The 20,306-nt window shown below is 42.9% G+C and overlaps 2 protein-coding genes across 3 annotated transcripts in view; both read right to left on the reverse strand.

Annotated features, from left to right (window-relative positions):
- Positions 1-6,207, reverse strand: part of arhgef16 (Rho guanine nucleotide exchange factor (GEF) 16) — a 35,809-nt gene extending 29,602 nt beyond the window's left edge. The window contains exons 1-2 of the mRNA XM_020506168.2: positions 6,068-6,207; positions 272-940 (exon numbers count right to left, since the gene is read on the reverse strand). Of these exons, the coding sequence (XP_020361757.1) occupies positions 272-847 (576 nt within the window). The 5' untranslated portion in view covers positions 848-940; positions 6,068-6,207. The remainder of the gene's footprint in view (positions 1-271; positions 941-6,067) is intronic.
- A 982-nt stretch (positions 6,208-7,189) lies between these two features.
- espn (espin) overlaps positions 7,190-20,306 on the reverse strand; it is a 95,430-nt gene continuing 82,313 nt past the window's right edge. The window contains exons 12-15 of one of the 2 annotated variants that reach the window (XM_031794056.1): positions 10,745-10,824; positions 10,566-10,574; positions 10,366-10,377; positions 7,190-9,619 (exon numbers count right to left, since the gene is read on the reverse strand). In XM_031794056.1, the coding sequence (XP_031649916.1) occupies positions 9,472-9,619; positions 10,366-10,377; positions 10,566-10,574; positions 10,745-10,824 (249 nt within the window). In that variant the 3' untranslated portion in view covers positions 7,190-9,471. The remainder of the gene's footprint in view (positions 9,620-10,365; positions 10,378-10,565; positions 10,575-10,744; positions 10,825-20,306) is intronic. The other variant, XM_031794057.1, reaches the window with a different exon arrangement.

Consider the following 20,306-nt stretch of genomic DNA (forward strand, 5'->3'; position numbering starts at 1 on the left):
TTGGCACTGATGACTAAAGACAGCTAGGTTGTTGAATAGACACACTGAGGAGTGAGGTATCCAATACAACTATCCCTTCCAGAACCACAGAAGTTTCCTACCACAGTTTCAGTGATTGACAATAGCCAACAGACCTGGTCTCCCAGGTCTAAAGCAAACATATGCAATCTTAAACAAAGTGCCTGAGGAGCACCAGGACCAGGGTTGCCTACCGCTAGGGGATAGCAGGGGGCTAGAGGTGAAATTCAGCCAGCGACATGCTCACACTTGCCTTGCGTGCGGGAAGGTGTGCCGGCCCTGGGCTGGATGCTCTGCTGTCCTCCTTTACAGGCATGAGCGTGTTCGCGCCCCCATTGTTCACAGCAATGGCTTCCATGTCAGGGCTGGTCACCGCCACCCGGTACGACTGGTTCCTGCGGTTCCTCCTCGATGCGAAGCCATTCCCGTCACTGTCGTAGTCCTCCCAGGATGCATCAGGCTCCATGGCAGAGTGACGGCTCCTGGAGGAGGTGGTGGTGGAGTCGGCCTCCAGACCCAAGGGAAAGGTGACCACGGTGGTGTGGTGGCGGGGCTTACTGGGCCGACTGGTCACCGCTAGACTCTTGGGGATTAGCTGCTGGGTGCCCAGCTTCCGCGCCGCCGCACTCTGAGTGCTCAGGACCACCGGCTTCCGCCCCATAGAACCTTCGGCCAATGGGGGCTCGGCCTGGGACGTGGGCGAGCCCTGTGGTTGGCCATGGTGGTTGTCCAGTGAGTCACAGTCCAGCTGCAGGTCGGAAGAGAAGCGTTGCTCCAGCAGGAGGGAGGTCTGGTCGCCCATGGACCCGTCTGATTGTCTGTTGGACATTCCTCGTCCGTGGTCCAGGTGGTTCAACGTCTGCCTGTCTGAGAGCTTGGTTCTCTCTGCAGCATCAGCAAAAGGCTACCATAGCAACAGAGACTGTTGGGACAAATACAGGAATGTCAACTGGAGCCAGGTAGGGGATTTAAGTTTTGCAATTGAATGCAACTATAAAAATAAAACATTTGTTTCACTATGTCTCAAAGATTACAAACTCTGTGGAATGTGGTAATTATGGGTGGAAATAGATACTGCTTTGAATGTGAATGTCCTGCTTTGAATTTCCCGCACAAATGCCAGACAACTAGCCAACCGATGTTCCCTGGCTACCCAAACTCTTTGCACTGGCCAAACGCTACGCCACTACCATGGACATTAGTTCCTTCTCCGCAATGAGTCTGGATCAGAGTAGGGTCCTTGGGACGTCCCTACCACATTGAAAGTTTAAAAGTGTACACTGAACAAAAATATAAAAAGCAATATGAAAACAATTGCAAAGATTTACTGAGTTCGTACAGTAAGTATTCAGACAGTGACTTCTTCCACATTAGCCTTATTCTAAAAAATATATATTTTGAATTCCCCTCAATCTACACACAATACCCCATAATGACAAAGCAAAAACAGGTTTAGAAATGTTTGCAAATTCAGACCCTTTACTCAGTACTTTGTAGAAGCACCTTCGGCAGTAATTACAGCCTCAAGACTTCTTGGGTATGACGCTACAAGCTTGGCACACCTGTATTTGGGGAGTTTCTCCCGTGATTTTTTGCAGATACACTCAAGCTCGGTCAGGTTAGATGGGGAGCGTCGCTGCACAGCCATTTTCAGGTCTCTCCAGAGATGTTCGATCGGGTTCAAGTCTGGGCTCTGGCTGGGCCACTCAATGACATTCAGAAACTTGTACCAAAGCCACTCCCGTGCTGTCTTGGCTGTGTGCTTAGGGCCATTGTCCTGTCGGAAGGTGAACCTTCACCCCAGTCTGAGGTCCTGAGCGCTCTGGAGCAAGTTTTGATCAAGGATCTCTGTACTTTTGCTCTGTTCATCTTTGCCTTGATCCCAAATAGCCTCCTAGTCCCTGCAACTGAAAAACATCCCCACAGCATGATGCTGCCACCACCATGCTTCACCGTAGGGATGGTGCCAGGTTTCCTCCAGACGTGACATTTGGCATTCAGGCCAAAGACTTCAATCTTGGTTTTATCAGACCAGAGAATCGTGTTTCTCATGGTCAGTTCTTTAGGTGCCTTTTGGCAAACTCAAAGCGGGCTGTCATGTACCTTTTACTGAGGAGTGGCTTCCGTCTGGCCACTACCATAAAAGGCTGATTGGTAGAGTGCTACAGAGATGGTTGTCCTTCTGGAAGGTTCTCCCATCTCCACAGAGGAACTCTGTCATAGTGACCATCAGGTTCTTGGTCACTTCCCTGACCAAGGCATTTATCCCCTGATTGCTCAGTTCTAGGAAGAGTCAGTTTGGAACCACCTCTTCCATTTAATGATGGAGGCCACTATTCTTCAATGCTGCAGAAATGTTTTGGTACCTTGCCCAGATCTGGGCCTTGGCACAATCCTGTCTCTGAGCTCTACAGACAATTCCTTCGACCTCATGGCTTGGTTTTTCTCTGACATGCACTGGCAACTGTGGGATCTTTATATAGACAGGTGTGTGCCTTTAAAAATCATGTCCAATCAATTGAATTTACCACAGGTGGACTCCAATCAAGTTGTGGAAACAGGATTCACCAGAGCTCAATTTCAAGTCTCATAGCAAAAAAAATCTGAATAGTTACGTAAATAAGGTGTTTGTTTAAATGTGCAAAAAAATCTAAAACCTGTTTTCACTTTGTCATTATGGTGTATTAAGGAAGGGGAAAATAATTATTTAATCAATTTCAGAATAATGCTATAACTTAACAAAATGTGGAAAAAGGGAAGGGGTCTGAATACTTCCGAATGCACTGTACCTTAAGGTAGGGCCGTGGATCAGAAAATAAGTCAGTATCTGGTGTGACCTCCATTTTACTCATGCAGTGCGAAACATCTCCTTCGCATAGAGTTGATCAGGCTGTTGATTGTGGCCTGTGGAATGTTGTCCCACTCTTCAATGGCTGTGTGAAGTTGCTGGATATTGGCGGGAACTGGAACACATTATCTTACACATCAATCCAGAGCATCACAAACATGCAACATGTGAGTATGCAGGCCATGGAGGAACTGGGACATTTTCAGCTTTCAGGAATTGCCTACAGATCCTTGCGTCATGGGGCCGTGCATGAGGTGATGGCGGCGGATGAATGGCACGACAATGGGACTCAGGATCTCGTAGCGGCATCTCTGCGCTTTCAAATTTCCATATATAAAATACAATTGTGTTCGTTGTCCGTAGCTTATGGCTGCCCATACCATAATTCTACCATGGGGCATTCTGTTGACATCAGCAAACCGCTCACCCATACATGCCGTTTGCCATCTGCCCGGTACAGTTGAAACCGGGGTTCATCCATGAAGAGCACACTTCTCCAGTGTGCCAGTGGCAATCGATGGTGAGCATTTGCCCACTGAAGTCAGTTAAGACACCGAACTGCAGTCAGGTCAAGACTGATGAGGACGAAAAGCACGCAGATGAGCTTCCCTTAGAAAGTTTGAGCAGAAAATGCTCAGTTGTGCAAACCCTCAGATTATCCCGCAGGTGAAGAAGCCGGATGTGAAGGTCCTGGGCTGGTGTAGTTACATGTGGTTTGCGGTTGGACTTGAGACATCTGTGGTATTGTGTTGTGACAAAACTGCACATTTTATTGGCCTTTTATTGTCCCCAGCACAAGCTGCACCTGTGTAATGATCATGCTGTTTAATCAGCTTCTTGATATGCCACACCTATCAGGTGGATGGATTATCTTGGGAAAGGACAAACGCTCACTTAACAGATGTAAACAAATTTGTGCACAAAATTTGAGAGAAATAAGCTTTTGAAGGTATAGAAAATATATATATATATTTTTTTTTGTTCAGTGTAAAATGGTTACCTAAGGGTTAACGTTGGGGTTAGGTAAGGGTTAAAGTTTGGGTAGGGTTTAGGGTAGGCATGTCCCAAGGATCCCAGATAGCACTACCCATCGGAGTACCACCCCAACGATTTCTAGAACAAACACATTCTAACAGTTCTGTTTGGTCCCAGAAACCAATAGGTTGGGTCAGAGCAAGAACACACGTGGTTACAGCAGCGTTTGGAAAATGTAGAATTGGCTTGATACTCTGATTGGATATAGATTAATTAGTTTTCTACAACACCCGTTTTTTTTGGAACGACCAATGATGGCAACATAGCCACGGGAAGCAGTTTGGGAATGGGGGTGCAGTGATTTGGGGCGAGGGGATGCTGAAAATTGCCTGCATTGAAGACGTCTATATCGGTACAGGACTAGTAAAAGGCCCAGTGCAGTACTTTTGTGCTTTAAAAAAAATAAAATAAAAATGTTTGAGTGTTTTCCAGCATTTGTAACTTGAGTTTGATAATTATCTCTACAAAACAGTTAATCTGATAATACTTGGGGAATATAAAAATACTATACATTTTCCAGTTTGCAAATCCAACTTGTGAAAACTGAAATGGTCTATTCATTCCTTTTCCATGTTAGTAGGCACTCTTATCCTGAGTAATTTACAGTAGTGAGTGCATACATTTTCATACTGGTCCCCCATGGGAATCGAACCCACAACCCTAGCACTGCAAGCACCATGCTCTACCAACTGAGCTGCATCATCCATTACATACCATTTGATGTTTAAATGTTCTCAATTACTGTATTGTGCATTGTTTTTCTTCATGGCGAAGTCTACAGGTACAAACATATACAGTACAGTAATGTACATTTACATTAAGTGGTTTGTAAGGATGGTAAATTAATACTGCGCAAAAATAGAAAAACGATGTTATTTGATCAAGAAAAATATTGAATTTGAGATCCTATTGGCCCGTCCTAACATGCATCTGCATATTTCCGTTCGGGAACGCCTACTGTGTAAAGTGCATGTGTGCAATAACTCAATTCGCCTTTGGATTCATTCTAAACATTGCGATTTTGTAGAACTTTGGCAACGGGTAAAGTCTACAAAAAGTAGTCCACTCTGTTCAAAGCAGATTTGTACAGAGATCAAATGTTTCATTGTTCGCAGAATGTCGGCCAAAATTAATCTCCTTCCATCTTCTCCCACTACCGGCGACTGGGGTTCTCTCACTACCATATTTGGTAGTGAGTGGAAACGCCAAGCAGATGCTTCACATTTATATATCAGGTGAAATATCTGTGTTGTTCTATCGCTCCGCCATTTCCTGGTTGCTAAAACGCCAATAGTTCGCCTAATTTCAGTTTGTGACAAAATAAACTAGTGTAGGGAATTATTGTACCATCTAAACCGCTGTGAATTATATTTTCACCTGTTTGAAACCGAAAGTAAAAAAGATTCAAAAACAAAAAACGTAAGAATGGTAAGCATAGAAATAGGACAGAATAGATCTACCGCTTCTTAGACTTGCTTTCAAGTAGAATGGTAGATCTATAACTAACAATTCTGTGAATTTGGTCGTGTCGCCCAAAAAGTTACATATTGCAACTTTAACTGTGCCCGTTCCCAACGGAATAACATAGCAATCAACCCATGACTCACCGCTCACGCATACCCTCTACATACCCCATAACACAAATCTGTGAACTGACTGAACTGCATTTATAACCGTTTGTAATAAACCGAGTAGGCTACTTTACAGACGCATATATAGCCTTGAGGGAAAAACGACTTTCACTGCAGCCAAGCGTCACCAAAACCGATCACACAGGTAGATTGTGTAACTGTAGGTTTATAAATCATAATGACTGTACACTTTAAAAAAAAGTTAGAGTGAAAGTATGGTAAATAGGCGTAGTTTGCTGTAGGCTATGGGATCTCAATATGGTAGCTAGCCTATAATTTGCAAAGACAACGTTGTAGGGACAAAAATACGAATAAGTATCGATGCAGTATTTGTAACAAACTCATTTATCACATATTCGTGTTTTATGTTCATCATTTCAATAAAACAATAGCCTACGCATGGTGGGTGCACCTCCTGAAAACTTCACCGTTTATAAGTTGATTAGAAAGGAATGTGAGCGTCGCGCACTCACACCGTCCACGACAGCTCTATAAAAGCAATTAAAAACGATTTATAAATGTAGTACTACTGTACCTGTCCAACTAAAAAAAATGGTCATCTTCCAAACAACTACGTGTTATATATCTTGCATGTGTTCAGCAAAACAGTCGCGGAATTAAAAAAAAAAAAAAAGGAGGCTAAATTGACTCCCTTTCGTGTAGACTGCTTTTCCTTCTCTTCCTCCTCAGTTTGCATATATAACAGAGCCCATCAATCTGTGCATGCAACGTCACTACAGGTGTGTGAGGGCGCGTTCCTCTGCCCAGACGTTGTTGAAGCATACCAGATCTTACAATGCCTGGATAGGTATTTTAAGTATCAGCTAACCATATATGTTAGAGCAATCTGTCAGTGGATGACACAGTCTATAACGTAACACGCAAACGTTGGTTGACGCTTGCAACGTCTGAGCAGGTGAACGCGACCTTAAATCTGCTGTCAAAACAGCGAGAATATTTTCCAGAGAAGCATTTGTTAAATATGAAGCCATTGCAATGTAACTGAATTGATAGATTATCCCTTTGAAATTGAATTTCATTTGTCAGTGGATTAAATTGAGAGAAAAACAATTACAACATAATTTGAAGGTACAAATTAGCTTGTTTAGTCTACCCATAAAATATGACCCACCAATAAACCTACATAAACAAAAGAGCAATAGGGTTTAGCCTGCCCTACAAGGTGCATTTCATTACATTTTCAAACTCAAATTCCACTTGAAATAGCAGTCTCTGTGCTAAAAGTTATATTGCATGACAACATTATTTACCACCTGTTTTGAAGCTATCCATAATGTGTTTACAAATCTCTTATGGCAACCAAAACAATGGAGTAGATTCTCATTTTTGGTATTATGATGGGGAAGTATTATAATACTGTAAATCACATTCTTATAACGTAAATGTATATTTTCATTAGTTGAAATGGCCAATGAACGACTGAAAATCACACAGATGTATGTTTTGACTGACTAGTAAGCCTACAGACCCTTATATAACCCCTATGGTCCTCCCACTCTAGGGGCCAACTCCAGGATAAAGGTCTCCCCTGTTCTGGTGAAGAGTTTGCTATATGACTGGGGTGCCATCTAGTGTGTTTACAGCTATATTACATGTGCAAGGCAGTGGTAGAGAATCAACTGAAAAAGATCAAAGATTGCAGTAAATTGTAATTTATTTATTTAATTCCATTTGACAGTCTGAAAATATAGTTTTACATTAATGAAGCAATAATCTATGTAAGCAAGGCTGAGAATTGTAATATCATGCAATTTTGGAACAATGAAACAAGTATTGAGGGTTACTATATACAGTATTTATGTATAGAAAATCTTCTAATGGCAATGACGTTTACATAGTTTTAAATTTCAACATCAATATGGCATCCAATGAATTGAATATTTCCAAATGATTTCTCAACAAAGGACCATGCACTTCCTAATATATTATGTATGTAATGTATATGTTTGATACACCCAAAATATACAAAGTAAACCTACAGCACATTTTCTGACATTGAGGGGTTCCCATATATTTGTTATATACACATTCAGAAAGACACATCTGGCACATTTCTGAGGTCCAACAACTCTAGCCACAACAACTACAGTGCACAGTCTACCAACCTATAAAACCTACAATGCGTCTATGGTCATTTCTGAGAAAGATGATGCCCGAGATACCTTTAGTTTGGTCCCCTGGCAACAAAAAAAACAAAATTTTCCTAAATTAAAACCTGTAGGTGGATTGAAAATAATAATGTAGGTGAATAGGAAAACAATGAGAAAGAATAGAAAGCCAACATTTTCCTGTGATCCACATAATGGTATTATACACAGCAACATAATTGAAGGAGTGTTTAATTTTAGCCGGAGAACACACAAAGAATAAGGGTATCCAAGAGGTCTTGTGTTTCTCAGACACACACACAGAGGAGAGAGGGGGGGGGGAGAACATTCTCCTCTAGTAAAGGGATCTGCTCATAAAATATTAACTTCCAAGGTTTACTGGGGCAAACCAGATATAGGTCACAGGACAGGAGTCACTGATGTATTTTGGGGACTTTTGCAACATTCAGTTTGCTGGTCAGACTTCTGTTACAATTGTGCCCCTAATATTTTCCAGATCACTTTAAAAAAAAAACATGTTTGCTTGTTGAACTCAAGAGATTTGCTAAATAGTCTTTTTTCAAAGTTGCATGGATATTTCTTGGCGTGGTTGTGAAATGTGGTCTGGGGTGTTCAGACAATGATGACATCCATAAGACACAATATGCAAGACACAAACAATTCACCATGATCATAATAACTTAACATTTAGCGACATTAATTGAAAAAAATAAAAAAGGGTTATATGCTCAATGTATTAATTATTCATTTAAGATGATACGTTATTTAAATTACGCTTTCCAGAACTAGCTAAATTAAACCCATTTTTAAAATGTTTATGGTTGCAGTTAAAAACCATGATATTCATGTCCACTGAAAAAAATTACAACATGTAAAGGAGGGACCTCTATCAATTTCCCATCTGTTTCAATAATATCTCTGCAGTTCAGATGGGCTCGGTGAGAAATAGCATCCTTACGTAGAATGGCCTGATTCCATGTCTTTGTGCATTAAATGCAGATTAGGATATACGCAGTATAGAAATGCCTGCTGTCATAGCAAAACAAATATTTAAGTCTTAAGCATCTATCGGAGTCCAAAACGTGTATGTGTACACACAGCAGTGTTCTAGAATATTGGACCGTTGGCTTTCCTCCGTTTCAAATTCTCAGCACAGCTCAAGCAATTTCTCCAACTATCAACACATTCAAATGAATAGAGGACATGTACGACGAGCCGCGTTGGTTGGGAATTATGGGGGAGGTTCGCATTTGGGCTGTACGCCCCCCGCAGACGGTGGCCTCAGAGCCTCGTAGCTATGTCACAATGGGATGCCGGACTATTGCATCGCTGCGTCATTGCACTCTGAATTACACTTTAGTGGAGGTTATGTTTAACAAGCTGTTGCTTATTACGTTGACCATGACACTTTCCATACTAAAAGCAAACATACAGTAGCCTACAACAGTTGAGTTTAAGAGCTCAGTTATCAATGTAAGTAGTGGGTGTGGCAGATGCAAGGAAAACAGATGACATTTAGGAAAAATGGCTGGACATTTAGCCATGACAGATGTAATCACCACAGTAAAAAAGTACTTTTCCCACAATGCTCCACAAGAGAGCCCAACATTGAGCAAGGTTGTGGTAGTGTACGGTAATGTGTGGAAACTTTCTACAAAGTGTCATGTTAAACAACTTGACGTAAAGTAAGCTAGTGTATATGATTCAAGACTTAGGGTCTTCATGGTAGTTGGGTTGGGGGGGTTTACAATGAAGGTGCAGAGGGTTGGACAGGGAGGTTGATGTGGGAAAGGACCTGGGGGTGCCATGTCTACGGTTTCGCTATGTCTCCTTTCTTTAGGATGATCTGCCGTTGCCATGGCGCCAGTTTGCTCTCGTCGTAACCCAGGGTCCGTAGTCGCTCCTGCTCCGTCTTCTCCTCACTCTCCTTCTCCTTTTTTGCTCGCTCCTCCTCTTTTCTGAGTGCACCAATGAGAGGAGAATACAAGGTGTCAGTATGATTCAATGCTTGTGTACCATAACAAGTGACTGTCACTGGTAACACTTCCTTTCACAGTCCTGTTTCCGCTGGTATTAAGAAACAATTGCCTGAGTCACACTATAGAACCAAAACGAACCGTACTGTGATTGCTCTGATATTTTATTTTTTACATTGTCCTTCCCAGCTCAGTTCCAGAAACTATGGTAGATGTGTAACCAGGCCAGCCCAGTACAGCTCGCTCGGTTTGGCCCTGTTGTATGAATAACAAGGTCACATTTAGCTATCAATACACTCCTTGCCATGTTTGGAATGACACAGAGTACAAGGAGTAGCATGTAAGCACAAAACAGGTTCTGAATTTCAGGCCAGATCACAATCAGACCTAGGTCAAAAACAATAAGTTACATTGAAGTATTTCAGGTGTTCTTGAATTAGCTGGGATTTTGGGACTATTCCATTGTACCAAATCAAGCACAACTCAAGTATTTGACACAGGTCTGGTAACAATGGATACTTTTGGTACTTCTGGTAAACCAACGTTACAGTGTAATGTATAAATACATACCAGGTAAATAGACTTATGCCTCATGGATGTTTTAACCATATCTTTAATGCATGTATGGTATTTCATGGAGCAGGATTGATGAGTTAGTGAACTAACTCTGATCAACAATCAGCAATGATGTGAAACCATAACGATAATTACAAATGTTTATTTCTTACCTTTTTTGCTCCCTGCCCGTCCCGGAGAAGATAAGCACAATGGGGAATTTAAGTAATTACAGTATTAATCCATGGCATTCAAAATGTTACATTACTTAATGACTACAGGAAAGAATGCATAGCGGTTACAGTAGGTAGCTAGCTATATACTCTAAACATTTCAGGATCTACATGACTTGCAAATTTTAGAATCAACCCACCCAACTGAACTTGAGGTGGGGAAAAGACAGAAAAAAAGAAATAAAGCATTAACCAGACAGACATAAACAACCAGAGAAATTGACAGAAGTGAGGACAAATCATAGAGCAGAGTGACAGTGGAGACCCCGAGGGCTCCTGATTGGAGGAATGGGACGGGTTGGCGCCGTCTCTCACTCACTTCTCTTCATCAAGCTTTTTCTTCATGATGTCCCTCCGCCACGCTGGCATGGATGCCAGGCGCGCCGCCTCCTCATCGACCTGCAGAGGACCAAACACACAGGAGCCAACATCTGTCATAATGGGGCCCCACTGGTAACACTGTCCCTGCCCGTCTCCAACTCCACTACTATAGTCATCCCTTTAGCCTCCCAGGAACTGAGACTTTCCCATCCTTTCTTGTTTCTATGATGGAGCTCACAAAGGTGACACACCTGATGGGATTAAGCATAAATTAGATTCAGCATCAACTTCATCTCCAGCACCACCCCAACATCAACATATGTGAAAACAGCACCTTTCTATGTATTGTAGTAAAACAAGATACAGGAAGATAAGTATTTCCAATGATGTTGGTATTTTAACCAATTATGAATAGGCATTGCCTACTAATTAATTGGTTGATGATGTCATTGGAAACACTTATCTCCCCCTATTTCTTTTACTACAAAACATAGAAACGTGCCATTTTCACATACATTGATGTTGAGGTGGTGCTGGAAATGAATATTGTATAGAGCAGACCAGGCTTCGAATACTATTTGAAATAATTTCAAATGTATTATCTGGGCTTGATTGAGCTTGCCTGGTGCAAGGTAACCAATAGAGTAATTGCAAAACTGCAAACCCTGCCCATCTGGCACTCCAGACAGGATAAAGCATTTTCAAATAGTATTTGAACCCAGGCCTAGTATAAAGACTATCAGCCAGACTGTGCGGCATAGAGAGACACATTTTTATCGACTTAAACCCAGCTCATTGCATACAGGTTGTGGACCGTGCACGCACACAGAGGCGTGTGCACACACCACCTGAAACTTGACCGACTCCTCTCTTTCAGGTCGTAATTGGAGGCGGGGCTGAGAGGAGCCATCTTGGATTTCTAATATTCACATAGCTACAGATCTATTACACCACACCCCCACATAGCATTTCACTGGCCCCATCCAACAGTATCCTGGTAAGCTTATCTCTACACATTGCATGTTTAATGATTCCCCAGGGAATTATAACATTTGTGGAGGGAGGGGGGGGGTCATTTGATAGACAGGCAAGGAAAGTGAGACAAAGCCAGTTTCATGTTACCAATACAACAGGAGAGCATCCATTTAAGATTGACATGGTTGGATACTAATTGCCTCACATCAGAATAGGCGTTCAAGGCGCAATATCGGCTTGCATCCATTCAAACATGCATACCTGGAGGAGTAGCAATAACTATTGCTGTTTAGGGGATGCAAGGAAATTCCTCTAATTACGTTAAACAAAAATATTGTCATATTTAACCTGCAACGGTCATCAACATTGTTAAACTGTTTTTTAAATAATTATAATAAATGCAACAGTTGGCAAATGGATGAAGTTACTCGTAACGTTAGCGGGGAAAAATGACAGGCACAATATAAACTCAACATGTAAAGTGTTGGTCCCCTGTTTCATGAGCTGAAGTAAAAGATCCCAGAAACGTTCCATACGCACAAATAGCTTATTTCGCTCCAAGTTTGTGCACAAATTAGTTTACATCCCAGTTAGTGAGCATTTCTCCTTTGCCAAGATAATCCATCCACCTGACAGGTGTGGCATATCATGAAGCTGATTAAACAACATGCTCATTACACAGTGCTGGGGACAATAAAAGAACACTATAAAATGTGCAGTTTTGTCACACAACACAATGCCACAGATGTTTCAAGTTTTGAGGGAGTGTGTAATTGGCATGCTGACTGTAGAAATGTCCACCAGAGCTGTTGCCAGAGAATTTAATGTTCATTTCTCTACTATAAACTCCATTGTTATTTTATAGAATTTGGCAGTACGTCCAAACGGCCTCACAACCACAGACAACGTGTAACCATGCCAGCCCAGGACCTCCACATCCGGATTATTCACCCGCGGGATCGTCTGAGACCAGCGACCCGGACAGCTGATGAAACTGAGTTTGCACAACCAAAAAATTTCTGCACAAACGATCAGAAACAGTCTCAGGGACGCTCATCTGCGTGCTCGTCTTCCTCACCAGGGTCTTGGCCTGACTGCAGTTCGGCGTCGTAACACACTTCAGTGGGCCAATGCTTACCTTCGATAGCCACTGGCATGCTGGAGAAGTGTGCTCTTCATGGATGAATCCCGGTTTCAACTCTACAGGGCAGATGGCAGACAGCATGTACAGCGTCGCGTGGGTGATAAGTTTGCGGATGTCAACGTTGTGGACAGAGTGCCCCATGGTGGGGTTATGGTATGGGCAGGCATAAGCTACGGACTACGAACACAATTGCATTTTATCGATGGCAATTTGAATGCACAGAGATACCGTTACGAGATCCTAAGGCCCATTGTCATGCCATTAATCCGCTGCCATCACCTCATGTTGCGTTTAGATTTTTGTTCTGTGTAAATTGACAATCATTCTGTCCAAATTAATAATCAATATTTGCCTGGGGGGCCAGTGTTTGCGTTTATAAATTGCCTTAGATAATAGTCTGTTGGGTTTCCGGACATCTAGACAGTACCCTCAATCTCAACCATGTCCCCAGTCTACAATCTTGACTCCATCCTGTACTCAAATCTATGTATAGACCTATCGCTATGGTTACCACGAGACGAGAGTGCCTCCCACCTCGGATTGATTGGCTTAAAGTAGATCAGAAGTTGTCCTCTGTAAGGAGTAACCTCCTTGTGGCTTCAGTATAAACCACCTCTCACTAGCATGACAGCAGGTGACAGTAAGAGGGTTACTAGCCCAGGGGGGCAGAATTTAATCTGGACGACGAGAAAACACTATGACAAAATGTGTCTTTGCTGCCTTGGCTGTCTGTCGCAGTAGAGGAATAAACGTTGGTTGACAAATGTAGAAATACCCACATCGACTGGCTCCCTTTTTGTGCATACTGGTATAGTACTCCAGTAGGGCGAATGGAAGCACAATTTGTTTTTTTAAGCGCACTATACTCTTACTCAGTTTAGGCTCATTGCACAGATCAAATTATACTAGGCTAATTGGGAACGGGGAGCTTTGCATGACCTTTGAAAAGGCAGTAGAGAACCAATCATGAACAGGCTCTACAGGGGATTCTTGAAAAGTACGTTTTATGTTTCAGGCAGAAAGATTAGACCGTTGATCGTTAATGACAAAAGAACGTAAATGTCTGTGGGTAATTAAGGAGGGTGCTACATGTAGGTGCTACACATCGATCAGATAGATATGTTTTGTGTAGAAAATACAAGGTCCTCTGTCATGTAAAAAATATTTTTAAAAAACGGATTTATAGCCGCTCTGCACATTACATTTTTATTTGGAACGTTTGGAATATTGCACCCCACTGAATAATACCCTGAAGTGGTCAGCTTCTTGTCACCTCATGAATTTGACTTTGACCTGCTCCTAAACAAAGCATACAAATGTCAAACAAATCAAACAAAACGTTACTTACTCAAACTTTATTGATAGGAACAAATTATGTAACAAATGGGGAAAAATATGCAGAAAACACATCTAAATGCAAAAACCGTTTGAATAATAAATCCTCAAAAAGTATAAACTGCAATATCTACATAAGTGTGACGATATACTGGATATATTCGTACTCTACCCCATGCGTCTTCAGCAATCTGAAGGATTTAAGAATGAAAATTAAATTGGCTGACCAAATCGTTTGCTGGTATATCAGCGTGTGAAAGTGTTGATGCAAAACAATACCGTAACAAAAGCATAATTCATTCCCATTGAATACAAACCCTGCTATCATCAACAGGCTCCTCACTGAAAATGTGTGCAATGTGTACATCCCGATAAGGTCACAGGCTGGGGTAAAAAGACAGCATGTGAGCCATTGAGTAACACTTGAACCTAACACTGGAGACCTACTGTACTTTCATTGCCTTTGAGCTCATGCAACAACTAGTGCATCAAGCATTATGTGTGAAACTGAGGACAAGGAATACATGGCCCTGATCTGGTTATCAATTTGTAGAAGTAAAAGTGATCATAATTCTTGAATATGAAGCTATTATTCATAATCAATAACTGTATATGCAAGAGTAAAGAGTGATAGTCAATTGTAACTGTAGAGTTTTAAGGGAATATTTGTCAAATCTATATAATGAGGACAACCTACTGGTCTGTGTGTCTGCTTAATGATAGCATAGTGTATCTCGTGTAGAGGTTTAACTAATAAAGGCGAAACAGCATACACCCTAAAAATGCACTAGTATAAATATTAGAGGTCGACCGATTATGATTTTTCAACGCCGATACCGATTATTGTGGGACCCAAAAAGCAGATACCGATTAATCGGACGATTTTAAAAAATATATTTGTAATAATGACAAATACAACAATACTGAATGAACACTTATTTTAACTTAATACACTGCTCAAAAAAATAAAGGGAACACTTAAACAACACAATGTAACTCCAAGTCAATCACACTTCTGTGAAATCAAACTGTCCACTTAAGAAGCAGCACTGATTGACCATAAATTTCACATGCTGTTGTGCAAATGAAATAGACAACAGGTGGAAATTATAGGCAATTAGCAAGACACCCCCAATAAATGAGTGGTTCTGCAGGTGGTGACCACAGACCACTTCTCAGTTCCTATGCTTCCTGGCTGATGTTTTGGTCACTTTTGAATGCTGGCGGTGCTTTCACTCTAGTGGTAGCATGAGACGGAGTCTACAACCCACACAAGTGGCTCAGGTAGTGCAGCTCATCCAGGATGGCACATCAATGCGAGCTGTGGCAAGAAGATTTGCTGTCTCTGTCAGCGTAGTGTCCAGAGCATGGAGGCGCTACCAGGAGACAGGCCAGTACATCAGGAGACGTGGAGGAGGCCGTAGGAGGGCAACAACCCAGCAGCAGGACCGCTACCTCAGCTTTTGTGCAAGGATGAGCAGGAGGAGCACTGCCAGAGCACAGCAAAATGACCTCCAGCAGGCCACAAATGTGCATGTGTCTGCTCAAACGGTCAGAAACAGACTCCATGAGGGTGGTATGAGGGCCCGACGTCCACAGGTGGGGGTTGCGCTTACAGCCCAACACCGTGCTGGACGTTTGGCATTTGCCAGAGAACACCAAGATTGGCAAATTCGCCACTGGCGCCCTGTGCTCTTCACAGATAAAAGCAGGTTCACACTGAGCACATGTGACAGACGTGACAGTCTGGAGATGCCGTGGAGAACGTTCTGCTGCCTGCAATATCCTCCAGCATGACCAGTATGGCGGTGGGTCAATCATGGTGTGTGGTGGCATTTCTTTGGGGGGCCGAACAAGCACTCCATGTGCTCGCCAGAGGTAGCCTGAATGCCATTAGGTACCGAGATGAGATCCTCAGACCCCTTGTGAGACCATATGCTGGTGCGGTTGGCCCTGGGTTCCTCCTAATGCAAGACAATGCTAGACCTCATGTGGCTGGAGTGTGTCAGCAGTTCCTGCAAGAGGAAGGCATTGATGCTATGGACTGGCCCGCCCGTTCCCCAGACCTGATTCCAATTGAGCACATCTGGGACACCATGTCTCGCTCCATCCACCAACGCCACGTTGCACCACAGACTGTCCAGGAGTTGGCGGATGCTTTAGTCCAGGTCTGGGAGGAGATCCCTCAGGAGACCATCCGCCACCTCATCAGGAGCATGCCCAGGCGTTGTAGGGAGGTCATACAGGCACGTGGAGGCCACACACACTACTGAGCCTCATTTTGACTTGTTTTAAGGACATTACATCAAAGTTGGATCAGCCTGTAGTGTGGTTTTCCACTTTAATTTTGAGTGTGACTCCAAATCCAGACCTCCATGGGGTAATACATTTGATTTCCATTGATCATTTTTGTGTGATTTTGTTGTCAGCATATTCAACTATGTAAAGAAAAAAGTATTTAATAAGAATATTTAATTCATTCAGATCTAGGATGTGTTATTTTAGTGTTCCCTTTATTTTTTTGAGCAGTGTATAATACATCAATAAAATCAATTTAGCCTCAAGTAAATAATGAAACATGTTCAATTTGGTTTAAATAATGCATAATAGTGTTGGAGAAGAAAGTAAAAGTGCAATATGTGCTATGTAAGAAAGCTAATATTTCAGTTCCTTGCTCAGAACATGAGAACATATGAAAGCTGGTGGTTCCTTTTAACATGAGTCTTCAATATTCCCAGGTAAGAAGTTTTAACCTAATATATTTTTAGGTTGTAGTTATTATAGGAATTATAGGACTATTTCCCTCTATACCATTTGTATTTCATTAACCTTTGACTATTGGATGTTCTTATAGGCACTTTAGTATTGCCAGTGTAACAGTATAGCTTCCGTCCCTCTCCTCGCTCCACCCTGGGCTTGAACCAGCAACACAACGACAACAGACACCATTGAAGCAGCGTTACCCATGCAGAGCAAGGGGAACAACTACTAGAAGGCTCAGAGCGAATGACGTTTGAAATGCTATTAGCGCACGCTAACTAGCTAGCCATTTCACTTCGGTTACACCAGCCTCATCTCGGGAGTTGATAGGCTTGAAGTCATAAACAGCGCAATGCTTGACGCACAACGAAGAGCTGCTGGCAAAACGCACAAAAGTGCTGTTTGAATTAATGTTTACGCACCCGCTTCTACCTACCACAGCTCAGTCAGATACTTAGATACTTGTATGCTTGTATGCTCAGTCACATTATATGCAACGCAGGACACGCTAGATAATATCTAGTAATATCATCAACCATGTGTAGTTAACTAGTGATTATGATTGATTGTTTTTTATAAGATAAGTTTAATGCTAGCTAGCAACTTACCTTGGCTTACTGAATTTGCGTAACAGGCAGTCTCCTTGTGGAGTGCAACGAGAGAGAGGCAGGTCGTTATTGCATTGGACTAGTTAACTCTAAGGTTGCAAGATTGGATCCCCTGAGATGACAAGGTGAAAATCCCTTAACGAGGCAGTTAACCCACCGTTCCTAGGCCGTCATTGAAAATAAGAATGTGTTCTTAACTGACTTGCCTGGTTAAATAAAGGAATTTTAAAAAATATATATAAAAAAAATCGTCACCCAAAAATACCCATTTCCGATTGTTATGAAAACTTGAAATTGGCCCTAATTAATCGGCCATTCCGATTAATCGGTCGACCTCTAATAAATATCATTAGAATGACACTCGAGCATGCCACGGGTGCAGTTTCTTGGGGGGGGGGGGGGGGGGTGTCAGGGGGCACCTCGCCCAACTCTTCTCTACATTATCACATAAAAAAAATCTGCATTATTCCTGTTTGATCAAATTATGTTACATACAGTAGGTTGCATTATGTCCAAACGGACTTGCTTATGTATAACATGTCCTTATGTATAACATGTCCTAGGCCGTCATTGTAAATAAGAATTTGTTCTTAACTGACTTGCCTAGTTAAATAAAGGTCAAAATAAATATTACATTTGGATGAAAAACCACCTCACACACTACATTAGGGCCTGTCTTTGGATATCAAAAAACTACTGTAGCAAACCAATAATAGATAAGAAACTTGGAATAAAAAAGATTTGTTCCAAAGACTAATTAGAATTCAGGGAGTCATTGCTGGTAGTGCATTTAGAGCACTCCCTCTTCCACTGTATCATTACATCTGATCATGTTTTGCATATCAGTGGTTGACAAGACAAAGTGATTTGACTGCCGGACATCCAATCACAGGCTGAATGCTCCTTTCCTTACTGAAACCATGTCACAGTTCCTTGTGTTATCTGAGGCCTCAAGGCTAAAACACAGATTAGCTCTCTCCCTAGCATGTTCCACATAGGAGGATAGTTTCCTTGACACTTTCCCTCGTGGCTTTGTTGCCTGCTTTGTCCAAGCATGTTTAGCCTAACACTTTTGTGTAAAGAGTATTCCACATATCTTCTGCTTATCGCTGATGGTCAGATATCAAACAGTTCAGCTTCCTTTTCCTTCCAGAAGGCAAAGCTGCGCTCAATGTACCTGCTGATCTCCTCATTGCTGAACTCTTTCAGTTCGTAGATCAGTTTGATTGAGTCTTCATTGGGCTCTTCTCTGTGCGGAGGTTCATATACGGGTGTGACTATGGTGACTTGAAGTGGAGCAGGTGCAATGTCCTGCGTCACACACTTCCCTACACTCTGTACTGTGGTCTCAGTTGTCACAACCTGGCCTACTGAGTCTTGCAAAGCCTCCTGAACAGTATCCTGCCCAGTTTTCTGCGCTGAATCCTGCACAGAAGTCTCAACTCTGTCTTTTGGAACACTCTCTTGTGCTACACTTTCAGTCTTCACAGCATCCTGAATAGGCCCCTTCGTTGGACTCGGCTCAGAAGTGTTCACATCTGCCTGAACAGTGTCCTCCACAGTGTCCTTCACTGCACTCTGCTCTGCATGGTTAATGCAGTCCTGAGCAGTAAGCTGGACACTATCCTGTACAGCAATCGAAGGCAAATACATGTTTGGTTCTGGGGCAGGCAACGGCACCTGGAATGGCACAACCGACGCCTCAGGAGCAATTGAAAGTAGCGAGGCGGTCATCATTCCTCCCCCATCCGCAGAATCACCAAAGTACTTTTGCTTTATGTCTTCAAAGCTGTCCGCCCAGTCCCGCTTCCCTTGCTCAATCTCCTCCATGACCTCACGGTGGAACTGGCGAATCAGCTCCCAGCTGTAGCTTCCGAGGCGGTCGAACATCTCGTAGCACAGTAGGTGGCGGAACTTGCGCTCGCTGCGTGACATGCTCATCTCTAGGAGTTGGAAGTAGCCCAGCATAAAGAGGTCTAGGGTTAGGGTCTCGTAGCTGACCGGTGCTCCATTAACGTGTGGCAGGAAATGCTCCGGCCAGTAGATCATCTGGGCCCGACTGAGCCGGCGGATCTGGCGAGTGGGCACCTGGCTCATGATGGTCCTCCAGTGGCCAATCAGGTTCCCTACCACTTGCCTGGACTTCATGAATAGGAGTGTTTTGTCATCCTCACTCGGTGTGTCTCCTTCCAGATCAGCGGTGAACCGGTTATAGTCGTCCAGACCCACCCTTAGACTTCCCCGTTTGGCTGTGTACTTTGGCCTGTAGGACTCTGAGAGGGTGTACTTTCTCCAGTGTTCCAGGAACAAGAAGACGATCCGTTCCTTCCTCATCTCAATGCACTCTTGGACGTAGCTCATGTCCGTCTGCACCTCCAGGCTCCGGGTCAGCTGCTCGTGGTTCAGTATAGGGTCTGTAGACAGAACCTGGTTGAACTGATCAGACTGAGGGATCACATCAGAAGACTGGTATGTAAGAGGAGCATGAGATGGCATGATTACAGGTTCCTCCACCAGAGGCAGAGATTCCTGGACTGGAGAAAAGTCTCCATTGTTAGGGGACTGGAGGACCTCTGCAGGGGAACACGGGACCTCATCTTCCTGAATCGTCTCGGGGAGATAACTGGACTCGCTCACCGCAGGGAGGGACCTCTTGCGCTTGTACACCCGGTTCGTTTTGTCATCAGCAAACTGGAACTGGTTCTGAATCTCATAGTTGGCCTTCAGGTTCTTCACAG

This window comes from Oncorhynchus kisutch, linkage group LG17 (genome assembly GCF_002021735.2).
Source record: "Oncorhynchus kisutch isolate 150728-3 linkage group LG17, Okis_V2, whole genome shotgun sequence".
Classification (NCBI taxonomy): Eukaryota; Metazoa; Chordata; class Actinopteri; order Salmoniformes; family Salmonidae; genus Oncorhynchus; species Oncorhynchus kisutch.